Raw genomic sequence first — 27,555 nt, 5'->3', positions numbered from 1 at the left:
ATTATTGATTTGAGACTTTCACTGTATGTGATGTATGCATTTAGAATGAACCTGGGTCCATACTCCCAGAGGGATATAGAATAAGCTGTCAGGGGAAGGGATGGGATAAGGAGTTCTGGTGGTGGGAATTCTGTGGAGTTGAACTCCTCTTATCCTGTGATTTTTGTCAGTGTTTCCTTTTTATAAATAAAAATTAAAAAAAAAAGATTTCTAGAAAAAAAAAAGAAAGAAAGAATACTATAAACTTCCCTCTCAGAACTGCTTTACTTTGTTCCATAAATTTCAGTAAGTACTTTTTAGTTGGTTCAATGTGTCTTTTTTTTTTTTTTTCATTTCCCTTGAAACTTCCTCTTTGGATTATTTAGAAGAATGTGCTTTAGTTTCCAAGTATTTTGGATGTTTTCCTGTTATCTTTTTTAAAATTTTGTTTATTAATTCATGAGAAATGATAGGAGAGAGAGAGAAAGAACCAGACATCACTCTGGTACATGTGCTGCCGGGGATTGAACTCAGGACCTCATGCTTGAGAGTCCAATGCTGTATCCACTGTGCCACCTCCCGGACCACTCCTGTTATCTTTATAATACTGACTTCCAGTTTGATTCACCAAGTCAAACAATTCACTTAGATAGTTTCAATTATTTTTAAAAAATGACGTTGTTTTATAGACCAGATCTCTCTTAGTATATGTTCCATTGGCACTTAAAGGAGAATATGTATTTTGTGTGTGTTGTTCTATAGAATGATCTATATATAAATCTGAACTTTATTCTGCTGATTGATGTTGATGAGTTCTATGTTCTTGATTATTTTCTGTCTACTATCAGTTGTTGAGAGGAATAATGAAGTCTCTAATTAAAACTGTGGTTACATATTTCTCCTTTTAGATTTACAGATTTTTGCTTCACATATTTTGTAGCTTGGTCCAGAGAAACTTAGGATTGTTAGACTTTACTGATGGATTTATTCTCTTTATTTATTTAAAGAAAGTATTATATTTATTTATTTATTAAAGTTGAACGTAAAAAATTTTTTAGTGTTTTATTTATTTATTATTGTATAGAGGCAGAGAGAAATTGAGAGGGGAAGATACAGAGGGAGAGGGACAGAGAGACACCTGCAGCCCTGCTGCGCCACTTGTGAAGATTTCCTCCTGCAGGTGGCGACCAGGGGCTTGAACCTGGATCCTTGAGCACTGTAATGTGCGTGCTTAACCAAGTGCGCCACCACCTGGCCCCGAACTTTTTTTTAATATTTATGTATTCCCTTTTGTTGCCCTTGTTGCCTTTTATTGTTGTAGTTATTACTGTTGTTGTTATTACTGTCGTTGTTGGATAGGCAAGAGAGAAATGGAGAGAGGAGGGGAAGACAGAGAGGGAGAGAGAGAAAGATAGACACCTGCAGACCTGCTTCACTACCTGTGAAGCAACCCTCCTACAGGTGGGGAGCCGAGAGCTCAAACTGGGATCCTTATGCTGGTCCTTGGGCTTTGTGCCAGTGCACTTAACCCGCTGTGCTACCGCTCGACTTCCAAAAACATATTATATTTATTTACTATATGGGAACAGCCAGAAATCGAGAGGAAAGGGGGAGATAGAGAGGGAGAGAGGAAAAGAGACATTTGCAGACCTGTTTCACTACTCAAACCCTCACACTCAAAAACCCTCACATTCAAGCCAGTTGATCCCGGGTCCTTGCACATTGTGTCATGTGTGTTTAACCAGGTGCACCACAACCTGGCCCCTGATTTATTCTTTATATCATTGTGTAGTAACCCCTCACTGTCTGTAATAATTTTCTTTTCTCTGAAGTCTACTTTATCTTATGTCAGTATAGCTACTCCCACTTCCTTTTTCTTTCTTTTTTTTTCTATCTTTTTTTTTTTTTTTTGTCTCCAGGGTTATTGCTGGGGCCTGTACTACTAATCCACTGCTCCTGGAGGCTATTTCTCCCCCCCTTTTTTTGCCCTTGTTTATCTTTGTTGTTATTATTGCTGCTGTTATTGCTGTTGTTGTTGGATAGGACAGAGAGAAATGGAGAGAGGAGGGGAAGGCAGAGAGGGAGAGAGAAGGATAGGCACCTGCAGACCTGCTTCACCGCCTGTGCAACGACCCCCTGCAAGTGGGGAGCCGGGGCCTGGAACCCAGATCCTTAAGCCAGTCCTTGCTCTTCACTCCATGTGCGCTTAACCTGCTGCATTACTGCCCGCCCTCCCCCCTTTTTTTCTTTTTTACTGCTACCAGAGCTATCCCTGGGGCTCTGTGCCTGCAAGACGAATCCTCCACTCCCCTCCATCTTCCCGCTTTATTTGATAGGACAAAAAGAAATGAGAAGAGAAGAGAAGAGAAGATAGGAGGAGAGAGAGACACCTGCAATACTTGCTTCATGGCTTGGGAGGACACACACACACACACACACACACACACCATGCAAATAGGGAGTAGGAGCTCAAGCCCTAGTCCATGTACATCATGATGTGTGTGCTTAACCACATGTGTCACCACCTGACCCCATACTCCTACTTTATTTTATACATGTTTACATGATATATAATTTCCCCCCAATTTTCTACTTTAAGCCAGCCTATGTAATTGTAGAGTGGTTTTCATAGACAGCATATAGTTGTGTCTTTTAAAAATATTTTGTGGGGGTCAGGCGGTCTTCTTCTTCTAGCGTTTGCCCTTCTTCCGTAGCCAGTCAACAGTGTCAGGTTGAGCCTGATGTAAAGTTTCGAGACCTCCTTTGAATCTGGAGAGGTGGCAGTCGTTGACTATGTGGGTCATAGTCTGTCTGTAGCCGCAGGGGCAGTTCGGGTCGTCTCTGGCTCCCCAGCGATGGAACATAGAGGCGCACAGGCCATGGCCTGTTCGATAGCGATTGAGGAGGGCCCAATCATAACGTGCTAGATCAAAGCCGGGTTGACGCTTGCAGGGGTCTATGATGAGGTGTTTGTTCTTGACCTCAGCTGACTGCCAACTCTGTTTCCAAGAGTCTGGAACAGAGAAGTTCAGTGTAGGCGTAGGGGACCAGATTGGGTGACGAGACGTCAAGCGTTGGACATGGTGGGCGAAGATATCCGCGTATATTGGCAGGTCCGGTCGAGCGTAGACGTCGTGGGAAATGAACTTAGATGATGCCGCATCCCGACGAATATCTGGCGGGGCGATGTTGCTAAGAACTGGCAGCCATGGGACTGGGGTGGAACAGATGGTTCCAGAAATTATCCTCATGGAGGAATATAATTTGGAATCGACCAAGTGGACATGGGGGCTACGGAACCATACTGGGGCACAGTATTCTGCAGTGGAATAGCATAATGCCAGAGATGATGATCGTAGTGTGGAAGCGCTCGCGCCCCATGAGGAGCTGGCCAGTCTTGCAATGATGTTATTCCTCGCGCCCACCTTTGCTGCAGTTTTTATGAGATATTCGTGAAATGACAGAGTGCGATCGAGAGTAACGCCAAGATAGACTGGCTGGACTTCATGCCGGATTCTCGTATCACCAAGCTGCACATTAAGCTCACGCAAGGCCGAGGCATAGTGTAGATGGAAAACAGATGACACTGTTTTTTGCAGTGCTAGGGATTAGTCGCCATTTTTTACAGTAATCAGATATCAGAGACATGTCTTTCGTGAGTGTTTCCTCGAGGATGTCGAACTTGGATGCCTGAGTTGCACAGCAGATGTCATCGGCATAGATGAACTTCCTTGAAGAAGTTTCTGAGAGGTCATTGATGTAAATATTAAATAGCGTAGGAGCCAGAACAGAGCCCTGGGGGAGGCCACTTGAGACAAGTCTCCATCTGCTAGACTTGTCACCCAGATGCACCCGGAATCTTCTGTTTTGGAGAAGAAACGATATAGTGTTGGCCACCCATGGAGGCAGGCATCTTGAGTTCTTGACTAGGAGACCACGGTGCCAGACCGTGTCATAGGCTGCTGTGAGATCAACAAAGACAGCACCCGTCTTTAAATTCTTCTGGAATCCATTTTCAATGTAAGTTGAGAGGGCCAGGGCTTGTTCGCAGGTAGATCTTCCTGGGCGGAAACCAGCTTGGGTGAGTGATAGGAATTTCTCTGTAAGATGAGAAATACGTGACAGAAGCAGCCTCTCAAGGAGTTTGTAACACACGGAAAGGAGAGAAATTGGTCTATAGCTGGCAGCCAGTGTTGGGTCTTTCTTTGGTTTTAAAACCGCTATTATCTTCGCACGACGCCAAACTTTGGGCATAGATTCAGATTCCAAGATGTGGGACAGGAATGAAGCGAGCCACTTCTTTCCTGCGGGACCCAGGTTAAGAATGAGTTCTGGGGTGATGTTATCATAGCCAGCAGCTGTTCCCGGTTTAACCCTCTTCAAAGCGTCTTCCAGTTCAGACAGTGTAAAGGGAGAGAGTTTTGGAGATGGACAAGATAACCGGAAGTGGGATGACCACTCGTGGGAAATTTCTCTTTTCCAGACTGGTCAGGCGGTAGAGCAGTGCAAAGCGCAAGGACCAGCATAAGGATGTCGGTTCGAGCCCAAGCTCCCCACCTGCATTAGAGTCGCTTCACAGGCAGTGAAGCAGGTCTGCAGGTGTCTATCTTTCTCTCCCCCTCTCTGTCTCCCCCTCCTCTCTCCATTTCTCTTTGTCCTATCCAACAACAATGACAGCAATAACAATAATAATAAAAAACAACAAGGGCAACAAAAGGGAATATATATATATATATATATATATATATATATATATATATATATATATACACAGAAGGTAGCGCAGTGGGCTAGGATGGAACCTTGCAAAGCAGCACACTATCCAAGTGAGCTATTTTGCCTACCCATTGGAATATAAATATATATATATATATATATATATATATATATATATATATTTTTTTTTTTTTTACCAGAGCACTGTTCAGCTCTGGCTTATGGTGGTGCAGAGGGGATTGAACCTGGGGCTTTGGAGCCTCAGGCATGAGAGTCACTTTGCATAACCATTATGCTATCTACCCTCTGCCCGGATCATATTTGTAATACACTCTGTCAGTGTGCCTATTAATCACTTCACTTCTGATGGCAATCAAGGACAGACAAAATACAGGAGGATCCCCATTGACAGTGTGGTTTAAGTGGCTTCATTACAGCTGGGTGGTAGTGAAAATCCAAACTGTCTATTAGATTGATATCTCTCTCTGTGTCTCTCTTTTTAATGTGGTATCAGGGATGGAACACAGGGACTCAGGCATGCTCTTTACTACTGAGTTACTGCCTCAATCCAATTTATTTTGTTTCTATATTTTTATGGGAAATAGAAAATTAGGGAAGAACCAGAACACGATTCCAGCACACATGCAGCTCCACCCACTTTTATCTTAGGTGCTCTTCTGAGATTCCAAGGATGAACTCAGCCTTTCAAAAAGGCATATGCTCTACCCTCTGAGTCACACCTCCAGCCCCACCGCTAGACCTCTTCTGACACTACTTCAATGTGGAGGCATTGTGATATCATGTTATGCCTTGAAGAAGTCCAGGTTGGCCTCCCACACTTCAGGGAAACCTCAGTACTGATGAGTGGGGGAAGGACTGTCTATTGGCCTTATCTGACAGACACTACCTAGCACGTAACAGTCTTGTGAGGGCAGACATTCGTGTTTTCCACTCAGCTTTTGTTAGCACTGGAGGGTTGGAAGTCAACCTTTTTGTTTGTTTGTTTTCTTTTGTTTGTTTGTTTTCTAATCAATGAAGTGGGGGGGGGTAGCATAATGGTTATACAAAGTGATGTTCTTGCTTGAGGTGCCAAAGTCCCAGGTTCGATTTCCCAAACCACCATAAACAAGAGCTGAGCAGTGTTTTTGCCTAGAAAGAGCAGGTTTTTTATGAGACTTTTCTTGTCTGTAGCATTGTGATTTTAGATCATTGGCCTCTTCAATTCCAAGTCTGGGGTATATAAGGCTAAGGAAACCCCTAGGAATTTATCTCTTCTTTCATATTTCAAAGTCCCCAGCTAGTTGGTTTTCTTTGGATCTATCAAAATAAATAAATAAATAAATAAATAAATAAATAAATAAATGGGGGTCATGTGGTGGTGAACCTGGTTAAGCACACTTGTTTCAATGCTCAAGGACCCTCTGATCCCCATCTGCAGAGGAAAAGCTTTGCAAGTGGTGAAGCAGGCCTGCAGGTGTCTGTCTAGCTCTTTCCCTCTTTGTCTCTCCCTTCCTCTCAACTTATGGCTGTCTCTATCCAATAAATAAAGATAATAAATTTTAAAAAAATCTTTAAAAAAATAAAGGAAAGCTAGACAGGAAGTAAATCTGATTTTATATATATAATTTTTTTCTCTACCAGGGCTTGAAGCTTGCATGACTCCACTGTTCTGGTGACCACTCCCCCTCCTCCCTTTACTTTATTTTTGATAGAAGGCAAGGGAAAGAGAAATAGAAAGAAAGAAAGAGAGGTAGAGACAAAGAGAGATACCTGTGGTGCAGCTCTACTACTGAAGCTTCCCCCATGTGGGTGGGGACCTAGGGTTTGAACCCAGGTCTTTGTGCATGGTAACATGTACAATCTACTGGGTGAACCATATCCTGACCTTCAGGATCTTTTTGTGTTTGTTATATACATATAATGTTCAGGGTTCCTAGTCACACTTGGAGGAACAGAAAAGAAGTATGTGTACTCAGAATTTCCAGAAACAAAAGTTCTATGGGGTACATGAGCCAATTTCCCCTGTGATAAGTAGAACTTTGTTTATGTTCCCATTTACTAAGAGCCCTCTTCTAACAGCTCAACTATCTGGAACCATGGCACTGCTACAGAGCTAAATTTAAATATTGTCATTTCTAGAGACCCAAACAAAATATTCGTTCATGTATTCCCAGCAACACATGAAAACAGCATTCTATAATTGAGAAGCATTCAAAAAACCCATTAAACTATGACTATATTAATATGTTAAAGAAGAACTCCATGTGGTTATTTTATAAATGTGAAAATACGTAATTAACAGAATTCAACATTCTTCCTGGAACAAAAAATGCAGCACTGGGGAATGAACTCATGGTCTTATGCATGAAACAATACCAGTAAGAAGCTCCCTGGTTGGTTTGTTTTTTCCTGCCAGGGTTATATCTGGGAATTGGTGCCAGCAGTATGAATCCACTATTCCAGGTGGCTATTTTTTTTCCTTTTTTATTTTTTAACTTCTATTTTGTTGAATATGGAAAAGGGGGGCAGGAAGAAAAGGGGGAGAATAAGATACCTGCAGACCTGATTCACTGATAATGAATGGTCCCCTCTATAGGTGGGGAGAGGGGGCTCGAACCCAGGTCCTTGAGTGTGGTAATATGTGCATTTAACTGGGCATCACTGTCTGGCCCCCTGGCCATTTATTTATTTATTTAAACCTAGAGAGAAGGAAGGGAGAAAGAAATAAAGAGAGACCCACAATGTCTCTATGTAGTGCTGGGAATCAAACCCAGCGTCTTGTTCATGGTATAAAACATATGCTTACCAGATGAGCTATTTCTTGGTACCTGAAAATTTTTCTTGGGGGCTAGGCAGTGGTGCACCAGTACTCCTATGTACACTATGCCTAGTGATATAATAGGCATTGAAATTGGCACAAATAAGATCTAGTGTCCTGGGTGGAGGGTAGATAGCATAATGGTTATGCAAACAGACTCTCGTGCCTGACGCTCCAAAGTCCCAGGTTTAATGCCCTGTAACACCATAAGCCAGAGCTGAGCAATACTCTGGTTAAAAAAAATTAAATAATAATAATAATAAAAAGATCTAGTGTCCTATGGTGGAGGAAGATCATAATTTGATGGAGGGTGAGGTGTACTGACAGCTATCTTGGGGGAACTGTAAGAACAATAACTCTGCAAATCAACATTTCCTCAAGAAAATGACATTGAAGTTGGAAAAGAAAAACCAAAAAAAAAATTAAGAAAAAAAAGATGTAAGTGGGGGGTCAGGCTGTAGCGAAGCGGGTTAAGCACACGTGGTGCAAAGCACAAGGACCCGCCTAAGGATCCCAGTTCCAACCCTGGCTCCCCACCTGCAGGGGAGTCGCTTCACAAGTGGTGAAGCAGGTCTACAGGTGTCTATCTTTCTCTCCTCCTCTCTGTCTTCCCCTCCTCTCTCCATTTCTCTCTGTCCTATCCAACAACAACAATGATAACTACAACAATAAAACAACAAGGGCAACAAAAGGGAATAAATAAATAAAATAAATATTAAAAAAGTCCAATCCATTCTCCATCCACTCTTCACATTAATGCAGCAAAACAAAGATAGAAGCAAAAAAATTAATTTACCTTAATCTGAGTTTGCTCGATTGACTTTTTTTGTTCCAGGAAGAATGTTGAATTCTGTCAATTACATATTTTCACATTTATAAAATAACCACATGGAGGTCTGCAGGTATCTATCTTTCTCTCCTCTTCTCTGTCTTCCCCTCCTCTCTACATTTCTCTCTATCCTATCCAACAATGACATCAACAACAACAATAAAAAACAACAAGGGCAACAAAAGGGAAAATAAATAATAATAATAATAATAATAAAGATGTAAGTTACAATTTCTGGCAACTACACTCTTATTTTCAAGTCTTCTACCACATTGTTCCTTCTTATAGTTGACATTAACTGCAAGATTACTTAATTCATTCCTTAACCTCAACCTTTTCCCATACTTTATCACTCAACTGATTATAATCAGGGTCATGGCTTACATATTTTGTATTCCTTATACTGTGGAAAATAGTGAACTGTCAGCAAATGTTTTCAGGCTAATCATTCAAAATGTGATGTTAAAAATAATATGTATGTCGGGAGCTGGGCTGTAGCTCAGTGGGTTAAGCGCAGGTGGTACAAAGCGCAAGGACCAATGTAAGGATCCCGATTTGAGCCCTGGCTCCCCACCTGCAGGGGAGTCGCCTCACAAGCAGTTAAACAGGTTTACAGGTGTCTATCTTTCTCTCCCCCTCTCTGTCTTCCCCCTCCTCTCTCCATTTCTCTCTGTCCTATCTAACACCAACGACAACAATAATAACTACAACAATAAAACAACAAGGGCAACAAAAGGGAATAAATAAATAAATATTTTCAAAAAGTAATAATACATACATACACACACACATATGAAAATAAATCAGCTACTTTGTCTAAGTTTTGTTCAGAGCCTAATTCTTTGTAATTGCACAGTATTTGACATACAGTAGTAGTTGTTTTCAATGTGACCAAAATAGCATATCACCAAATACTCAATGTTTTAAAATTAGCTTTTAGCCAAATCATAACTGTTTTTCTACTTAAGAAATCAAATAGGGAGTCGGGCAGTAGCGCAGCAGGTTAAGCACACGTGGTGCAAAGCACAAGAATCGGCTTAAGGATCGGGGTTCAGGACCCCCGCTCCCCACCTGTAGGGGAGTCTCTTCACAGACTGTGAAGCAGGTCTGCAGGTGTCTGTCTTTCTCTCCCCCTCTCTGTCTTCCCCATCTCTCCCCATTTCTCTCTGTCCTATCCAACAACAATGACATCAATAACAACAACAATAATAACTACAACAACAATGAAAAACAACAAGGGCAACAAAAGGGAAAATAAATATAAAATAAAAAAATCAATACGAGAAATCAAATAAAATCCATTGGCAATTCTAAAGTATTCTCAAATTTTTATGAAGTATTGACAATGAAAATTAGGTTCAATTACTGTAAAAAAAATCATTCTAGTATTTAACCAAAATTTCACTTTGTAATTGTTGCTCTCTGTTCTAACCTCAACACTATCTAAAATACATGCCCTTACTCTCATTTCATATATATGTGAAATATATTTATTTTATATTTAGCTAGCTGGACTCAGTTTAGAAGACCACAATTTTGTTGGTAACATCGAAGGCATAGTTAACTCTGTGTTTCTTTTTTTTTTTTCCTCCAGGCTTATCACTGGGGTTTGGTGCCTGCACCGGGAATCCCCTGCTCCTGGAGGCTATTTTTCCCTTTTGCTGCCCTTGTTTATCATTGTAATTGTTATTTTTAAAATATTTATTTACTTATTCCCTTTTGTTGCCTTGTTTTATTGTTGTAGTTATTATTGTTGTTGTTATTGATGTCGTCATTGTTGGATAGGACAGAGAGAAATGGAGAGAGGAGGGGAAGATAGAGAGGGGAGAGAAAGATAGACACCTGCAGACCTGCTTCATCACCTGTGAAGCAACTCCCCTGCAGCTGGGGAGCCAGGGGCTTGAATCCGGGTCCTTATGCTGGTCCTTGCGTTTTGCACTACCTGCGCTTAACCTATTGCGCTACGGCTCAACTCCCTTTTGTTGTGAATGTTATTATTGTCATTGTTGTTGGATAGGACAGAGAGAAATTGAGAGAGGAGGGGAAGACAGAGAGGAAGAGAGAAAGATAGACACCTGCAGACCTGCTTCACCGCTTGTAAATCAACCCCCCTGCAGGTGGGGTGGGAGATTGAACCAGGATCTTTAAGCCAGTCCTTGCACTTTGCGCCATGTGCGCTTAACTCGCTGCGGTAGCCTGACCCCCCTCAATGTTTCTTAATTCAGCTTAAATCAGTATGCAATAGGTAGGCAAAGAGATTATTTTTTAAGTTATAATAACTCATTTGTTCTTCCCTGTAGATCTGCAGTGAGTGCAGTCCCATGTACAACTGATATTCCAACTTAGTTGTGATAAAAATAATTGATGCAACAAATGAGATCCCTTGACCAAATTTAAATGTGAAAATTTTGACAAAATATCAAGATTAATGTTTACCTCAGTTCCAGAGTGTTTATCATTGATAATTTCCATTTGTCTCTTAAATAGTTCTAATACAGCATTGTAGACCAGTTCATACTGTTCCTGAAGAATATCACATATGAAAACAAATAAGAAACTTGGTGAAACACGGAATCAGACTTCAGGAATAGGAACACTGTTCCAATTCCAGTATAACAGACCTAAAAAAAGCCCCAGCAAATATTAGTTTAATTACAGTGTTTACTATTTATGCCACACATTTCAGATTTCAAAGCACTTTTAGGCTACTACAAATAGATAAGTAGTTGGTTTACTTGTAGTTAATATACAAGGACCTTGTGGTCCTATTCTTTTAATATTCTAACTACACTTTCTTCTTTTTTTCTACCCTTCAACCATTCTCTAATTCTGTTTTTCTTGCACACATTTAAACATTTGTTCATTCTGGATGCATTTTTTGGATGAAGAATCTACATTTATGTCTTCTGGAAAAAAGGTAGATAGAGTGTAGCTGGTGGGTAGAAATATAGCTTAAGTATATATGAATTAACTTGACCTTCACAATTGACTTATAAAGTAGCTAGATTGTTCTCCCTTCCTGCCTACAATTTGTCCAAGATCAATCAGAAGCAATTGTCAAGACTTGAAACAGAATCTGAATCTTCTAATTCTTAGTCTATTTACTTAGGTCAAGGTGTTGAAATTCTGTCCTAGCAAATATGACAACGAAAAGATGATTTCTAAATAGAGTTTGGAAATAAATGATTATAAAAAAATTTCAACATAGATAATTGAGGCCTCTACAATGACAAGGCTTATAGTTTTTACTACTTTGTTTTGACTGCTTTCACCTAAAGAGGCCTTCTGAATTTCCCTATTACCACAATCTTGTGTAAAATATAACTTTTTATACAGATCATTTTATCAGGAGAACAATGCAGAGTCATATCACTCAACACAGATTCTGGTACATACTTTGATTTTTTAAGAAAAAAGAAAAATCAGACAGGAAGCACTCACAGGGTTACAGTGCTACTTCCTGGTTAGAACAGTGTCAATAAGGACAGCTACAATTGCTAAGATGTTTTTTTAAACTGGCCATTGGTACTACTAAAATGTGAAGGCTAAGTTAAAATAGTTTTATCTATCATCCAGCTCTTCAAAGTACAACATAAACAGACTTTTTTTTTCTGAAATGAGGTACTGTTTTATTTCTTGATTATTATAACTTAATTATATTGATACATAAGTACTTGTGTATTTCCTGGAGTCCTTAACTTTTACATGGATCAGTCTTCCTTTAAGCCTGATAGCACTGAACAAACTAAGATTTTCATTTCACATTTTTTCCCTCCCAGGTTGAATATGGAAAACACTTACAGTCAACATACCCCCCAAAATTTTTTTCCACTAACTATTAGTGGAAAAGCTGATCAAACAAAAGGCTTATATTATAATAGCTCTTACTTTCCCCTTCAATACACAAATTCAAGATGAAAACCTCTGAACACTCATTGTAAATTGTTTGATTTGTAGACTTATGTGCAAGTGTAAGCGCATTAAATATTTATGACTTGAATAGTAAAATGTAGTTCTAGCCTATATGCAAAAAGTGTCTGTTACATAGTAAATATCAATAAATGATAAATTAGTGATTAGTGAATGCTGAAATCTGTCTTAAAGATGTAAGCCAGTTAAAAATGTGAGAAACATTATTAGTGATGAAAATAATATTGTAGATAGTGAAATATTTGGGCTGGATATGTTTTACTTAAGCAACAGAATTTGAGCTGGAAAAAAGGAGAAACAGAGAAGAATAATTCTAATGGAATGAAAAAGTGAGAACAATCTGGAGTGGGTTAAAATGTCATGCTACATATATAATCATATATATAGAATATGTCTATAGTGTTATTTTAAAGTACGCATCAATAAGAACCGGAAGACAATACAGAGGAATAGTAACAATGGTCACCTCTACATGATAAGATTATGGCTGATTTTACTTTAATTTTCAGTACTTCCTGTAGCAAATCTATAGACTGCTTCCAGACTCTCTCTGTGACTATACTCTAAAGTATAAATTACAAACCTCTGATTTTAAGATGATTTAACTACTAGATATTTCAAGTTAATCCATCCAATTATTAATTTCTAATAAGTTGAATATCTTGTTCAATTTTTCAATATCCTTTGTAAGAAATGCACTGGTTTATTATATTTTCTGAGCAGACATTAAATGTAAGGAATAAAAAGAACTTGACCCAGGACAAAGGCTACAGAAAAAATACTGGGATAGGGGCGGGGGAGACAGCATAATGGTGATGCAAACAGACTCTCATGCCTGAGGCTCCTAAGTCCCAGGTTCAATCCCCCGCACCACCATAAGCCAGAGCTGAGCAGTGCTCTGGTGTTTCTCTCTGTGTGTGTGTCTCACTCTCTGCATCTCTCTCAAAAATAAAATTAATAATAAAAAAAATTTAAAAAAAAATACTGGGATATTCAGGGCTAGAAGAAATGGTAGTGGATGAATACATCCAACAGTAAATTGTTGTGATGGCTAAACAGTCAACTGTTTTTTTGTTTATAGTTGCTTCATAAAGTTTATGTAGTTTATTAAAAAAAAAACAAAAAGGGCAGAGCCTCATATATGCGCAATACTACCAAGTGGTGTCACCTCAGTTCTACTTTAGTATATATTTTTCCCTCGTACTTTATTTTTTTGGAAGGTGAAAGAGAAACAGGAGAGGGAGAAAAAGAGAGGAGGGAAGTCACCAAAGTCAGCCCCTGGTAACAGCTGTTTTTTATTGACATCTAATTAAACAGAACAAGACCCATGTTATGATCCATTCACCATATTTCGTACCTGAGTTTGAACAAATGAAGGTCGCTGTGTTCGCATTTCCTGGATCAAATTAAAAACACTAAAGTTTTCAGGAATTACCTAGTAAGTAAAATAAAAAATAAAGTTTACACTTTTGATCTTAGTTTTGTTAATAATTTTCTCTGCTACTTACTCATAGTTATTATCTGTGTGATATCTATTTTCCCAATATGGTATCATATAAAAAAATAATGTATATTTTTAAGTCAATTAGATTTCTCACCACATTCACCTTGATTTAGAACCTACTATTTCCCCTATGAAAAACCAAAGAAATCATGCAGAATGATTTCATATGGGTGATCAAATTCTCTGAAGTTAAAGCTAGGAGGAGGAGGGAGAAGACTCAGTAAGGGAGCAAACTTGGGAGTTTTGTGAAACACAACTTGGCAGAGGGGTCTAACACCCATATTTTTAAATTCTATTAGATTTTGAAAATGATTTCTGAATTAGAACACCAAGTTTGATCACCGTGATTGAGTCCATCTATGAAAGCAGTTTGGATAAAGGAAACGTAACAGTAATCTAGGGCAATGGCTCTCAAACTAGTTACATCAATCAGAAGCAACTGGAGAGCTTGCTGGACTCTGCCACCAGGGATTCTGCTCTCATCTATCTGTGGTGGGTCCCAAGAGCTGCTTTTCTAACAAGTTCTCAGGTGATCTGGTGCTGCTGGTGGTGGTCTCTGGACTACACTTTAAGAAGCACCAGCTATTTTAGTCATGTGATAAAGTGGGCCTAAAAGAATTCCTTTGTTGTTTTTTGTTTGTTTGTTTTGTTTTGTTTTACCAGAGCGCTTCTCATTTCTGGCTTATGGTGGTGTGGGGATTGACCCTGGGACTTTGGAGCCTCAGGGATGAGATTCTCTTTGCATAACCATTATGCTATCTACTCCTGTTAAATATTTTATTTATTTTCATTATTTTATTTATTTATTTATTTTGCCTCCAGGGTTATCACTGAAGTTTTTCTTGTTGTTATTGTTATTATTGTTAAATAGAATAGAGAGAAGTCGAGAGAGGAGGGGAAGGCAGAGAGGGAGAAACCTGCAAACCTGCTTCATCACTTGTGAAGCTACCCCCCTGCAGGTGGGGAGCCGGGGGTTCGAACTGGGATTCTTATACCAGTCCTTGTGCTTTGCGCCATGTAACCCACTGTGCTACTGCCTGACCCCCTATTTATTCTATTTTAATGAGAGAGGTACAGAGAGAAGCACCAGAGCACCACTGCTCAGCTCTGGTTTATGGTTAACTCTGGGGATTAAATCTGGGAGCTTGGAGCGTTAGGAATGAAAATCTTTTGCAGAATCATTATGCTGCTTCCCCCAACCCCGGACTAAAATTAAATATTTTACAAATCCTGGAGATGAATGTATCAAAGAACCAAACAATTCCTAAGTTTTTCAGCTGCAGGGTAAGCAAATGGGCAGTGCCTGCTGGAGGAACTCACCCCATCTTTCAGCAACATCTGTGTGTAATCAATAGCACAGATAACACCAGTCCTTCCACAGCCAGCACTGAAATGAAAGATTACAGCAGCACATATTAGTGCACAGTGAATCATTATAATTGGAAGATTTTGCCAACAAATCTGAGGAAGGAAGAACCTAAAGGCAATGAACCCCTAAACCCTACCATTTTTCAACACAACTGTCAACTGCCACGTGTCACAATTAACCTTAAGCTCCAGCAAAGTCAGTCTTCCTAGTTAGATCAGAAGTCCTGACCAGACTGTAATAGTCACCCCCACTCTGGGAATATAACAGATTCATACCTGCAGTGAATGCATATAGGAACACTGTCGTCTTCTTGGTAATAACGCATGTCCCAAATGAGCTCAAGAATAGGGTCTATAGATGAAGGCACATCATGGTCTGGCCAATTCTTGTAATGAAACTGGTAGATAATTCGTGATTCCTATAAAATATAGCCAGTACACAAAGTAGGCTCAGGGTTAGGTCACTATCTTATTCTAGCACAAGAATACTCTAAGTAGCATCTCTGGTTTGCTTTAGTTTATATTGTTTTTAATTTGTATAATTTATATTATATTGTTATAATTTATATTCTATTCACTGTAGACCTCTGGTAACACAGGTGCTTTGTTTTTTAATTTTTTTATGTTTATTTATATTTCCTTTTGTTGCTCTTGTTTTTTTTATTGTTGTTGTTAGTTACTATTGTTATTGAGGTCGTCATTATTAGATAGGACAGAGAGAAATGGAGAGAGGAGGGGAAGACAGAGAGGGGGAAAGAAAGACAGACACCTGCAGACCTGCTTCACCGCATGTGAAGCGACTCACCTCAGGTGGGGAGCCGGGACTCGAACCCGGATCGTTGAGCTGGTCCTTGCGCTTCGCGCCACGTGCGCTTATCCCACTGCTCTAACGCCCGACTCCCAACACAGGTGCTTTCTGCGGGCACTTACATGATTTTTAGGTCATTTTTTATTGCCCATGGTCTATCTGCCCAATTTACAAGAAGAGGTCAATATGAAGAACTTGTCAATTAGCGTCAGATGGATCATAGGAACACTGATATATTAAATCCCTTTATCTTAGCATGGGCAGACTGAGTGCTCAGGTTTTCCTCAATTTCAATTCACTATACAATCCTTATTCAGCCTAAAATATTCCCATTGTATATGCATGGTAATATGCTCTACTGAGTGCGCCACCACCCAACCCCTTGCATGCCATAGTATGAAATTGATGGGAAATACAGTTTACACAATAGACTTTTTTTTTTTAGTCAATCATTATTATTATTATTATTATTGCCTCTGGGGTTATTGCTGGGGCTCGGTGCCTGCACCATGAATCCACTGCTCCTGGAGACTATTTATTTCCCTTTTTGTTGCCTTGTCGTTTTTTGTTTGTTTGTTTTGTTTTTAAATTTCTTTATTGGGGAATTAATGTTTTACATTCAACAGTAAATACAATAGTTTGTACATGCATAACATTCCCCAGTTTCCCATTTAACAATACAACCCCCACTAGGTCCTCTGTCATCCTTCTTGGACCTGTATTTTCCCCTACCCTTGTTGTTTTATCGTTGTTGTGGTTATTATGATTATTGTTGTTTTTACTGATGCCCTTGTTGTTGGATAGGACAGAGAGAAATGGAGAGAGGAGGGGAAGACAAGGAGAGAGAAAGATAGACATCTGTAGACCTCCTTCACCACTTTTGAAGCGACCCCACTGCAGGTGGGGAGCCAGGGATCGAAGGGGGGGGGCCTCAAACTGGGATACTTAAGCCTGTCCTTGTGCTTCACGTGCCCTCTGCGCTTAACCCGCTGCTCTACCGCCCAGCCTCCTACACAACAGACTTCTTTTGAATATGAAGGTTTATTTCAAACACTGAAGGCCTTCTTCCCAGCCTGAGTCATGAATATGCATTTGCCTGCCTGATCTTTGTAGGCCTCTGAGTTTACCACTCTCATTTTATTCTTACATTGTTGAATTTGACTTTTAGAGTCCTGATGATGTAATCAGATTTTCTTTTTTCAGCCTCCTAAAAAGTAGATGAAAAATATGAGTTATTTCAAAAGCTATTTCTATGAAGTAGGTACTAAAGAATTTGCTCAGGCAAAGTGGGAATAGCGATGATACTTACACAGGATATGAAGAAAGGGCCAACTTGTAGTTGGGTCTCTCCTGGCTCAGCCCAGTAGCGCTCACATTTTTTCTGTTGTATAAAGCAGAATGTAGTGATTTCCCTCTTTTTCTTTCTTTCTTTAATTCTTTTTATTTATTTATTTTTACCAGAACACTGCTCAGGTCTGATATATGGTGGTGCAGGGGATTGAACCTGGGACTTTAGAGACTCTGGCTGGAGAGTCTCTTTGCATAACCATTATGCTATCTACCCCTGCCCGTGATTTCCCTCTGTAGTCTAGCTGTTCCCACAGTCAGAAACAAATTCAGTTCTGGTCCCTCATCTTAGACTAACCTTCACTAAGCTCCTTAGGCTATAATTTTTTTGATATTTATCTTGATTATTTCATGTGTGAGAGAGAATTTCATATGAAGCAGTTTCAGTGAGAAAGAAAAAAAAAACAAAACAGGGAAGTCAGAACACCAACAGTTACTTGTGGCTACTGGATGCTGTGTTGAATAGCACAGGGCCAGAAACTCTGTTTAAAAATGTCTGACTAATAAAAATGTGAAAATGAATGATTTTAAAAAGCATACCTAATTTTTACTTTATAACATATAACATAGACTCTACTAGAGAAATGGACAAAATGGGTTCTTTGTTGCTTAGAAAATCCCTCAAGAAGGGCCAGCAGGTGGTGCACCTGGTAGAAAGTATATGTGACAATGCACAAGGGCCTGGGTTCAGACCCCTGGTTCCCACATGCAAAGAGGAAGCTTCACAAGTGGTGAAGCAAAGCTATAGATGTCTCTTTTCCTCTCTTCCTCTCTATCTTCCCTTTCCTCTCAAGTTCTCTCTGTCTCTACCCAATAAATACATACATAAACATTTTAAAAGTTGATTTAAAGGAATACCTTGAGAATCATCTGCTATTTTCAAACTGAAAACCAGGAAGATAAGAGCAGTATTTCCCTAGGCACACTTAAGGAAAGTTGAGCCACCAATTTCTCCCTTCTTTATCTTCATCTTCTCTAGGTATACTAGAAAGCTACTCACCTTCCCCATTTCAAACTCCATGCATGCCATAACAATGATCTGTGGGAATGGAACAGATATATCTAAACATCTATTGATACGTAGAGCAGTTAACAAAGTGGTTTGAGGTTCAGAAATTATTAATATTTTTTCTGTTGTTTCAATTTTTAACCAAAAAGAAATCCTGATATATTGTAAAATGCTGTTTCTACCCCTTCTCCTTTCTATCCTCACTTCCCTTTTCTCTATTCAAATCATTAAATTCTTATTAATAAGTGAAGCTGTCAAGATGAAAACTTTCACTTCCTTGAACAAGAATGACATTAGGATTTTATTAAAAGCTGCCTGAGGACTGAAGTTCTAGTGACTGACAAAAAAAAAAAAAACTTATCTTGGTATAAAGGAAATTTTAGTTACATGTCCTGACCTTTACTCACTTCATATGTATCTCTAGAACTCTGGGGGGCCACAGAGTGGTATACCTGGTTGAGCACATATGTTATAATGCTCAGGCAACCAGGCTGCAAGTTCCCCTTCAGCAAGTCACCACCTGCTGAAGGGGAAGCTTCATAAATGGTGAAATTGTGGTGCAGCTGTTTTTCTTTCTCTATGTCTCCTTCTCCCAACTCAATTTCTCTCTGTCATATCAAATATAAGAATGGGGAAGAAGAAAAAAAGAAAAGAAAAGAGAAGAGGGGAGAAAAGAGGAGCAAATGACCACCAGGAGCAAGATTTATTGTACAAGCACAGAGCCCCAGAGATAGCCAAGGCAGAAAGAGAGGAAGAAAGGAAAAAAGAAAGAAAGAAGGAGAAAAAGAGAGAGAAAGAAATATAAAAAAGAAAATTAACTCTGCACATACCAAGACACTGTATTCCCAAATCATCCTCCAGAAGTCCAGGAGAGTTGTAGGCAAAGGTCCCTGGGTAGCAATATATGCTGTGGGACCATAAACTCCCTAAAAGGGAACAGAAATTTCTTGGAGTAACTACTCTGGACACACACACACACACACACACACACACACACACACACACACCCTTAAGCATCTAGAGAAATCTGGGATATGAGTGTACCTTAATGAAATTGGCATTGATGTAGCCAGAATCCTCATCAGAGGTTATCAGGGACAGCCCTACCCGGCTATGATCATCTACAATACAAAAGAAAGACAAAATGTAATTGATTGTGTGAGTCAGAAGGTTGACAGTAAATAGGGATTAACACTAGGAAAAGTAGATGTTTTAAGTGTTTTATCAGTGAGTGAAGATTCTTTTGAGTTAAAAAATATGTAATCATATATTTTCGGTTAGAAGCAAACAAATTATGTGTGTTTGTGAGAAAGAGAGAGAGAGAGAGAGACTTGCAGTATTGCTTCACTATTTGTGAAACTTACCACACTGTAGGTGGGGACCAAAGGCTTGAATCCTGGCTCACAGTAATATTGCATTGGACGCTCTACTAGGTACACCACCACTGACTCCCAGTGAAAGTTCTTTGGAAGTTATGCATAGTACAATCTATTTGTCAGTTATGTTCCGGGGTGAGGAACAATGAATAACAGGTAAAAAGAGAGTATTTGAAAAGACACAAGGAGAAACTCAACTTACAGGGTAAAATATCCTTATATCTGTTTTTCTTGATATTCTTGGGCTTCTCAGCCACAGTTGTGGAGTAGGTTTTGTCTACCTTGTACTTGGTAGATTGTTTTTTCAGTCTCTGCAAGAAAATTCCAAGAATAATTAAATCTTCTTAGATAAAAGAGGTAAGAAGTAGAGAGCTCAAGTAGGGCACCAAAGTAAAAACCCTGTGGTGAGGGGGAGGGTGGACATGCAGCTTCCTGGGCCAGTGGGGGATGGGGGTGGGGGCTGGGGATGGGGGTGGGGGCGGGTGGGTGAGATGGGACACAGTCTTTTGGTGGTGGGAATGGTGTTTATGTACACTCCTAGTAAAGTGTAGTCATATAAATCACTAGTTAATTAATATGAGAGGGGGAAAATTAATTGTATGCCTCGAAGTTTTTAAAACAGAGTCTTTTTAATATATAGGCTGTGTATTTAATATGCGGACTCTCTCAAAAGCCTAGACCAAGTAGATCACAAGCAACCAGTGGCACAGCTATATACAAGATACCGGGTACTATACAGCAAACCCTAACAAAGGGACTTTTCAAAGTTAACCCAATTACCAAATAATGTGATGATAACATTAACTATCCATTTCTTTTTGAACCCTAAGACAGCAGGAACCTCACATCTCCACTATAGAGCCTCTACTTCCCCCAGTCCTGGAACCTTAGGGTGGGGCCCACTTTTCCACATGCCTCTCCCAATCCATATCAAATAATATTGTATCAGCCGATCGCAACCTAATCAACGCAACGATTGCCACCTCAACATGCTTCAGCTCAGACTGTGTCCAGAGACTTCAGGTGTGGAATGACAACCCTTCAGCTTCATTACTCGGGTGAGACCTTTCCTTTCATAGTGTTCTCTAATTCCATCCCAGGTGGATCACTTTCTAACAAAGTCCCAAAACCTAGATATAGACCAGGTTCTGTGAGAGAGAGCATATGTTCACACTTATCCATAAACTAGTGCAAAATACTGTAACATGTGTGCTCAACCAGGTGCGCCACCACCCGGCCCCACGGGGGTATAGTTTCTTACTCCTCCCACCACCAAAGGTCTGTGTCCCCTACTTTCACCCTCTATGATAACCACCATATTTCTCCCACAGTCTAAGGTATGTTTAGATATAGGTTGAGTAAAAAAAAAAATAAATAAAATAAACTAGTGCAAAATATATACCTGAAAGCAGAAGTACACTAGAGTTTGCAGTGAGTACCCCCCCCCCCCCAACACTTCCTCTCCACTATTCCAAGCTTTGGGTCCATGATTGCTCAACAATTTGTTTGGCTTTGTATGTTAACTCTCTTTTCAGCCACCAGGTTCCAGATGCCATCAGGATGCCGGCCAGGCTTCCCTGGACTGAAGACCCCACCAATGTGTCCTGGAGCTCTGCTTCCCCAGAGACCCACCCTACTAGGGAAAGAGAGAGGCAGACTGGGAGTATGGACCAAGCAGTCAACGTCCATGTTCAGTGGGGAAGCAATTACAGAAGCCAGATCTTCCACCTTCTGCATCCCACAGCGACCCTGGGTCCATGCTCCCAGAGGGATAGAGAATGGGAAAGCTATCAGGGGAGGGGGTGGGATATGGAGATTGGGTGGCAGGAATTGTGTGGAGTTGTACCCCTCCTACCCTATGGTTTTGTTAATTTATCCTTTCTTAAATAAAAAATAAAAAAAAAAACAAAGAGGAAAACAAAAAGAAAGAAAAAAAAAAAAAGAAGAAGTAGCAAGCTTTTTCCCTCATCACCACCCAAATATCTCATTTTAACCTTTTTATCAATCTCTTGGGATGATTCCACTGAGGACAGAGTCCCAGAGTATAAAGACAGCAGTTTAGTGACATTTGGAGAAGAGAGAAGCTCACACTGACCATAGCTGAGCCACAAATAGCTAACACTTAGAGGTGAGACTGGTGAGTATATATTCCCACCAAATATTCCCACTTATTTTAATTATTTTATTTTATTTTATTTTATTATTTTCCCTTTTGTTGCCCTTGTTGTTTTGTTGTTGTTGATGTCGTCGTTGTTAGATAGGACAGAGAGAAATAGAGAGAGGAGGGGAAAACAAAGGGGGGAGAGAAAGATAGACACCTGCAGACCTGCTTCACCGCCTGTGAAGCAAAACGAAGTTTTAAGGGGATAAAACAGTGGCACATCTGGTTAAGTACACACATTATAGTGCACAAGGACTGGATTCAAGCCCTGGTCCCCACCTGCATGAGAAAGTGGTGAAGCAGGGTTGCATGTGTCTCTCTGTTTCTTTCCCTCTCTATATACCCTTCCCCTCTCAATTTCTCTGTCTCTATCCAATAATAAATAAATAATATCTAAAAATAGTCTTAAAAATAATTATACAAGAAATAATCCCGGAGTCAAGTGGTAGCGCAGTTAAGCACACGTGAGGCAAAGCACAAGGACCCGTGTAAGGATCCCAGTTCGAGCCCTCTTTTAAAATTTTTTTTTATTTTCTTTATATATTGGATAGAGACAGTCAGAAATAGAGAGGATAGAGGGACATAGAGAGGGAAAGAGAAAGACACCTGCAGCACTGCTTCACCACTTGAAAAGCTTTCCCCTTGCAGGTGGGCACCAGGGGTTCCAACCCAGGTCCTTGAACACTGTAACATGTGATCTCAACCAGGTGCATCATCACCCAGTCTTCCTTCCTTCCTTCCTTCCTTCCTTCCTTCCTTCCTTTCTTCCTTTCTTTCTTCCTTCCTTTCGTTCTTTCTTTCCCTACAGAGCATTGTTCAGCTCTGGTTTATGGTGGTAAAGTCTTTGCATAATCATTATATTATATCTCTAGCACTTTACAATTGCCTTTGTTAGTAGATCTTATACTTACTATATTAAAATTTAATGAAATTGACAATTTTGAGCACTACTTTTCATGTGCTAGAAAATAGAAGAAAATGTGTCCCTTATATGAATAGAAGAAATACTTTTCTCAGACACTGTTGGTAATGTCCAAACTGAGACCTCTCAAATTTTTTTATAGAACTATCCCAATTAATTGGTCTGGGATTCTGTGAAACTGTAGCTAAGGTAACAGAATTACCAAGATCCAAAACAAAACTATTTAATATATATAATATATTCTACCAAGTCTAGTGTGTGGAAAACTCTAGGAAAATGACTTGGTTTCTTTACATGTATGTTGTATGCTTTACATTGGTTTGTTCTAGCCCTCCCCCGCCAAGAAAATTGGATCAGTCCAGTTAGTTTCGTGGGCCTGCTTGGCCCCGCCCCTAGGAACCCCGCCAGAGTTCCAGGGTTCCTGAGTTCGAGAGTTCCAGAGTTTGAGAGTTGGAGAGTTCCAGAGTTGCAGAGTAAGAGAGAGAGTGCTTGCGCCGCGGCAAAGAGGCAGCAGAGTTCTGTTTGGTGATTAGTTTGGTTTAGTTTATGAATCGTTGTTCCTGAATAAAGAAATACAGCTTCCCTGCCCAGCCGTATGGCTCTGGTCGTCTCTGTTACCCGCCCGTGAAGCTAGCCCGGCCAGCTGGAGCCGATGAATTTTAACAACACATGTAAATTGGTGGAAATAAAGGAATGAGAGAGTAAATGCAATTAAATTAAAATATTAAAAAGACATGAAACATAGAAAGCAATCCTGGTTGTGACATTATTTAAATTTGATTAAAGAAAATAGAAGTTGGGTGGAGGGTAGATAGCATAATGGTTATACAAACAGACTTTCATGTCTGAGGCTCCAAAGCCCCAAGTTCAGTCCCCCACTCTACCATAATCCAGAGCTGAACAGTTAAAAAAAATTGATTTTGCTGTATTGTTCCTTTTAACCAAAGGATAAAAAAAGAAAAAAATTTTAGTGGTTTGGGAGGTGGCATAGTGGATGGGGAATTGGACTCTCAAGCATGAGATCCTGAGTTCAATCCCTGGCAGCACATGTACCAGAGTGATGTCTGGTTCTTTCTCTATCTCTTATCTTTCTCACAAATAAATAAAATATTTTTAAAAATCCTTTAGATTTATATAAAATGGTATGTGACCTGGAATTTGCTTTAAAAGACTCCAGGGAGATATAAGAAGTGGTCGGAAATCTAGACAGAGCAACCTTAGTCTAAGTTCAAAATTGAAGTAGAATGAAAGCTAAGTAAAAGTTAATGCCATACTGCTTTGTTTAATTAACTTATTTCAGAGAGAAACTGAGAAAGGAGGGGGAGGCCGAGAAGGAAAGAGTAAGAGAGACACCTGTGACACTGCTTTATCAGTCATGAAGCTTCTGTCCTTACACATTGTAATGATAACCCACAACCAGATGTAATACCCCCCTACTACAGTGCCATACTACTTTTACACCCATTTGAAGGTTTCCAATGAGAATTTAAAAAACTGAAAAAAAAATAAGCATGCATGAATTATTATATCAGAGTAATCACAGATCAAATAAATATTAAATTATTTTCAATAGTTAAAAAAACAGTAAAGTAACTCCTCAAAAATTTTGCCAGTGATCAATGTTAAATTAAAGACCAAAATTTCAGGTAAAAAGAAATGATAGCTAATCTATATAGTTTCTTCTTAGGAATCTCCTTGCCTCAGATTTTCATTCCCTTATCATTTAAAGAAACCACACTTAACACATGGAACCTTTGCAAACTCTTAAACAATATAAGAAAGATAAGGGAAAAACATCAAATTTGTTGATTTGAACTACAGAAAATAATTTTCATTATCTCTTGCCTAGTGGTGGGTTAAGAACATTAATTACTTCCTATGGCTTAAATCACTCAGAATCTACTTAATATTCATTCTCTTTAACTTCTTCTTGATCTTTTTTCCTTCCTTGGCCCTTATTAGTCTACATTACCTTAGTTTTCCTCTTCCTGACTTCTCCCCCCTCTGAATTCTCTTTCCCACTTCTTACTCATTTGAGTGAGACTGACTCCACTTACATCTTCCGTGAATTACTCAGAGTTCAAAATGAAGTCTTCAACTGCCTGTTCTTCTCTTACTATATATACATCTTCTCATGGACATCATGTGCTTTTTATCAAAGGCATTGTGATTATTTATTTACTTATTTATTTATGCCTTCAGGCTTATCACTGCTATCAGTGTTGACACTACAAATCTACCGCCCCTGGTGGCCGTTTTTTACCCAGTTTTTATTGGATAGGAGAAAGAGAAATTGAGAGGGGAGAGGAAGATAGAGAAGGAGAAAGACACCTGCAGACTTGCATCACGGCTTGTGTAGCAACAACCCCCCACCACAGGTGGGGAGACAGGGATCTTTGAGCCGGTTCCCACACTTCCTACCATGTATGCTTAACCCAATGCATCACCACCCAGCCCCTTTATTTATTTATTTATTTATTTATTTATTTATTTATTTATTTATGATCAAGACTTTGCTGCTTCAGGCCAACTTTTTCATATATATATATATATATTAGTATGCTGGGGATTCCTACCTGGGTCATGTGCATGAGAAAGCAAGCACCCACCCAGGTGAGGTATCTCATGTGCCCCCAATTTTTACCTATTTGTTTGCTTGCTTATTTATAAAAACCAAAGCATCACTTTATCATTTTATATGGTGCCAGGAATCAAACCCAGGGCCTCATGTGTGCAAGGCATATATTCTACCCCTGAGACACCTCTACTTCTCCCCTTAATTATTTAACTAATTCAAATTAAATTACAATTCCACTCCCTCCTGCAATACTCTCAAAATCCTATACTGATATTCAATTACTAAGTTCCAGTTATGTCTTAGATATTTCCTCTTGGGTATTTTGTTAGAGCCACAAACTCAGTACATTTAAAAATATAGTCCCATTGTCAACACCAATGACACTGTCTTTATCCCAGATAACCGTATTCTAGAAACTAAGAGTCACTTCTGGGTTCCCCTTCTTCACATATCCTACCTCCTATTTAGTCAACAAGATCAGCTGACTCTTCTCATGCAATACGTCAAATCAGTCTTCCTTCCTATGCCTACTACAGATATCTTAACACAGGTTCTTCCCCATAAACTTGAATTGTGACAATTATTTCATTCATTTTCATACCTTTAACTCAGTTATGCCAAATTATCTTACTAAAATGTTGCTTCCACATTTCTGTCATGTTCAAACACTCCTTGCTACAAGGAAAAAGTGCAATTACTTAGCCAAATACTGAGGGCTCCCCTCAACTGGATCCTAAGACAATGTTCTTGGGTGGTCCAGAAAGTGCTGCAGTGGCTAAGGCTTTGGACTCTCAAGCATGAGATCCCGAGTTCAATCCTTGTGGCACATGTATCAGAGTGATGTCTGGTTCTTTCTCTCTCTTCTATCATTTCTCATGAATAAATAAATAAAATCTTTAAAAGAAAAAGAAAAGAAAATGTTCTTGGATGGGGGAGATATCATAATTTAGGCTATACAAAGGGATTCTTTGAGGCTCCAAAGTCCCAGGTTCAATTCCCTGCACCACCATATGCCAGAGCTGAGCCGCACTCTCGGAAAAGAAGAGAAAAGAAGAGAAAAGAAAAGAAAAGAAAAGAAAAGAAAAGAAAAGAAAAGAAAAGAAAAGAAAAGAAAAGGAAAGGAAAGGAAAACTCATATTTCCCACTAGAATCATGAGACTTCAGACAGGGGAGAGAGCATATTGATTGTGCAAAAAGACTTTAAAAAATTTTTTTTATTTATAAAGGGGAAACACTGACAAAACCGTAGCATAAGAGGGGTACAATTCCACACTATTCCCACCACCAGAACTCCGTATTCCATCCCCTCCCCTGATAGCCTTCCTATTCTTTAACCCTCTGGGAGTATGGACCCAGGTTCACTATGGGGTGCAGAATGACCTAAATGCAGCCCTCAGCACCACCATAAACCAGAGCTGAGCAGTGCTTTATCTGGTCTTTTTCTCTCTGTGTATCTTTCCCTTTTTATCTCTCTCATTGAAATAAAATAACGAATTTTTAGAAAAAAATTATGAGACTTCTTTTAAGTTTGCTTTCATTGATGTAACTGATAATTATGTGCAATAATGTTTCTTTAAAACTATGGTTTTCATGGCACAGTGGATATAGCACTGGGCTCTCAACCATTAGGTCCTGAGTTCAATCCCCGACAGCATGTATACCAGAGTGATGTCTGGTTCTTTCTCTTCTATCACTTCTCATGAATAAATAAATGCAATCTTTAAAAAAAAACTATGGTTTTCTTTTCTCTTCTCATAAAAGTATACAAATACTTATCAGTACTGCTTTTACAGTCTCAATCATGATTATGATCTACCCCTTCCCACCCCATACACAAACTAAACTAGTAAAGAGAGAAAAGGAATTAGAGGAAGAATTTTTTTTCTCAAGTGATGAGCAACAAAAAAGGAAAGAATTTTTGCATATACAGGGTGTGGGTTTGTATCACTGGCACTGTAAATGTCAGAGTGGTGCTTTGATGACACTCTCATGAAAAAATTGAATGTTTCAAAATTTTAAAAGAAAAAAGAACATAGTTATTTACAATTCATATGGTGTTTTCAAATAAAGTGAATGTGTGTCTGTCTGTAGATATTTACTAAAACAGACACTTTAGTTCCAGTAAAAAGAAGTAAATGAGGGAAGGAGAGCACAAAGTCAGGGGTTGAAACAGAGAAAAGAGGTAGGAGAAAATAGAAAAAATTTCCCGA

General features: G+C 39.3%; 1 protein-coding gene across 1 annotated transcript in view; it reads right to left on the bottom strand.

The window, feature by feature from the left end:
- PTPN22 (protein tyrosine phosphatase non-receptor type 22) overlaps window positions 1-27,555 on the bottom strand; it is a 70,676-nt gene that overhangs the window by 25,480 nt on the left and 17,641 nt on the right. Inside the window, exons 2-11 of the mRNA XM_007530189.2 lie at window positions 19,887-19,995; window positions 19,353-19,429; window positions 19,139-19,234; window positions 18,300-18,338; window positions 17,262-17,333; window positions 17,100-17,159; window positions 15,421-15,563; window positions 15,097-15,163; window positions 13,630-13,707; window positions 10,779-10,865 (exon numbers count right to left, since the gene is read on the bottom strand). Coding sequence (XP_007530251.1) covers window positions 10,779-10,865; window positions 13,630-13,707; window positions 15,097-15,163; window positions 15,421-15,563; window positions 17,100-17,159; window positions 17,262-17,333; window positions 18,300-18,338; window positions 19,139-19,234; window positions 19,353-19,429; window positions 19,887-19,995 — 828 coding nt within the window. The remainder of the gene's footprint in view (window positions 1-10,778; window positions 10,866-13,629; window positions 13,708-15,096; window positions 15,164-15,420; window positions 15,564-17,099; window positions 17,160-17,261; window positions 17,334-18,299; window positions 18,339-19,138; window positions 19,235-19,352; window positions 19,430-19,886; window positions 19,996-27,555) is intronic.

Source organism: Erinaceus europaeus, chromosome 11, assembly GCF_950295315.1.
Source record: "Erinaceus europaeus chromosome 11, mEriEur2.1, whole genome shotgun sequence".
Classification (NCBI taxonomy): Eukaryota; Metazoa; Chordata; class Mammalia; order Eulipotyphla; family Erinaceidae; genus Erinaceus; species Erinaceus europaeus.
This window is presented reverse-complemented; position numbering and strand designations above follow the sequence as displayed.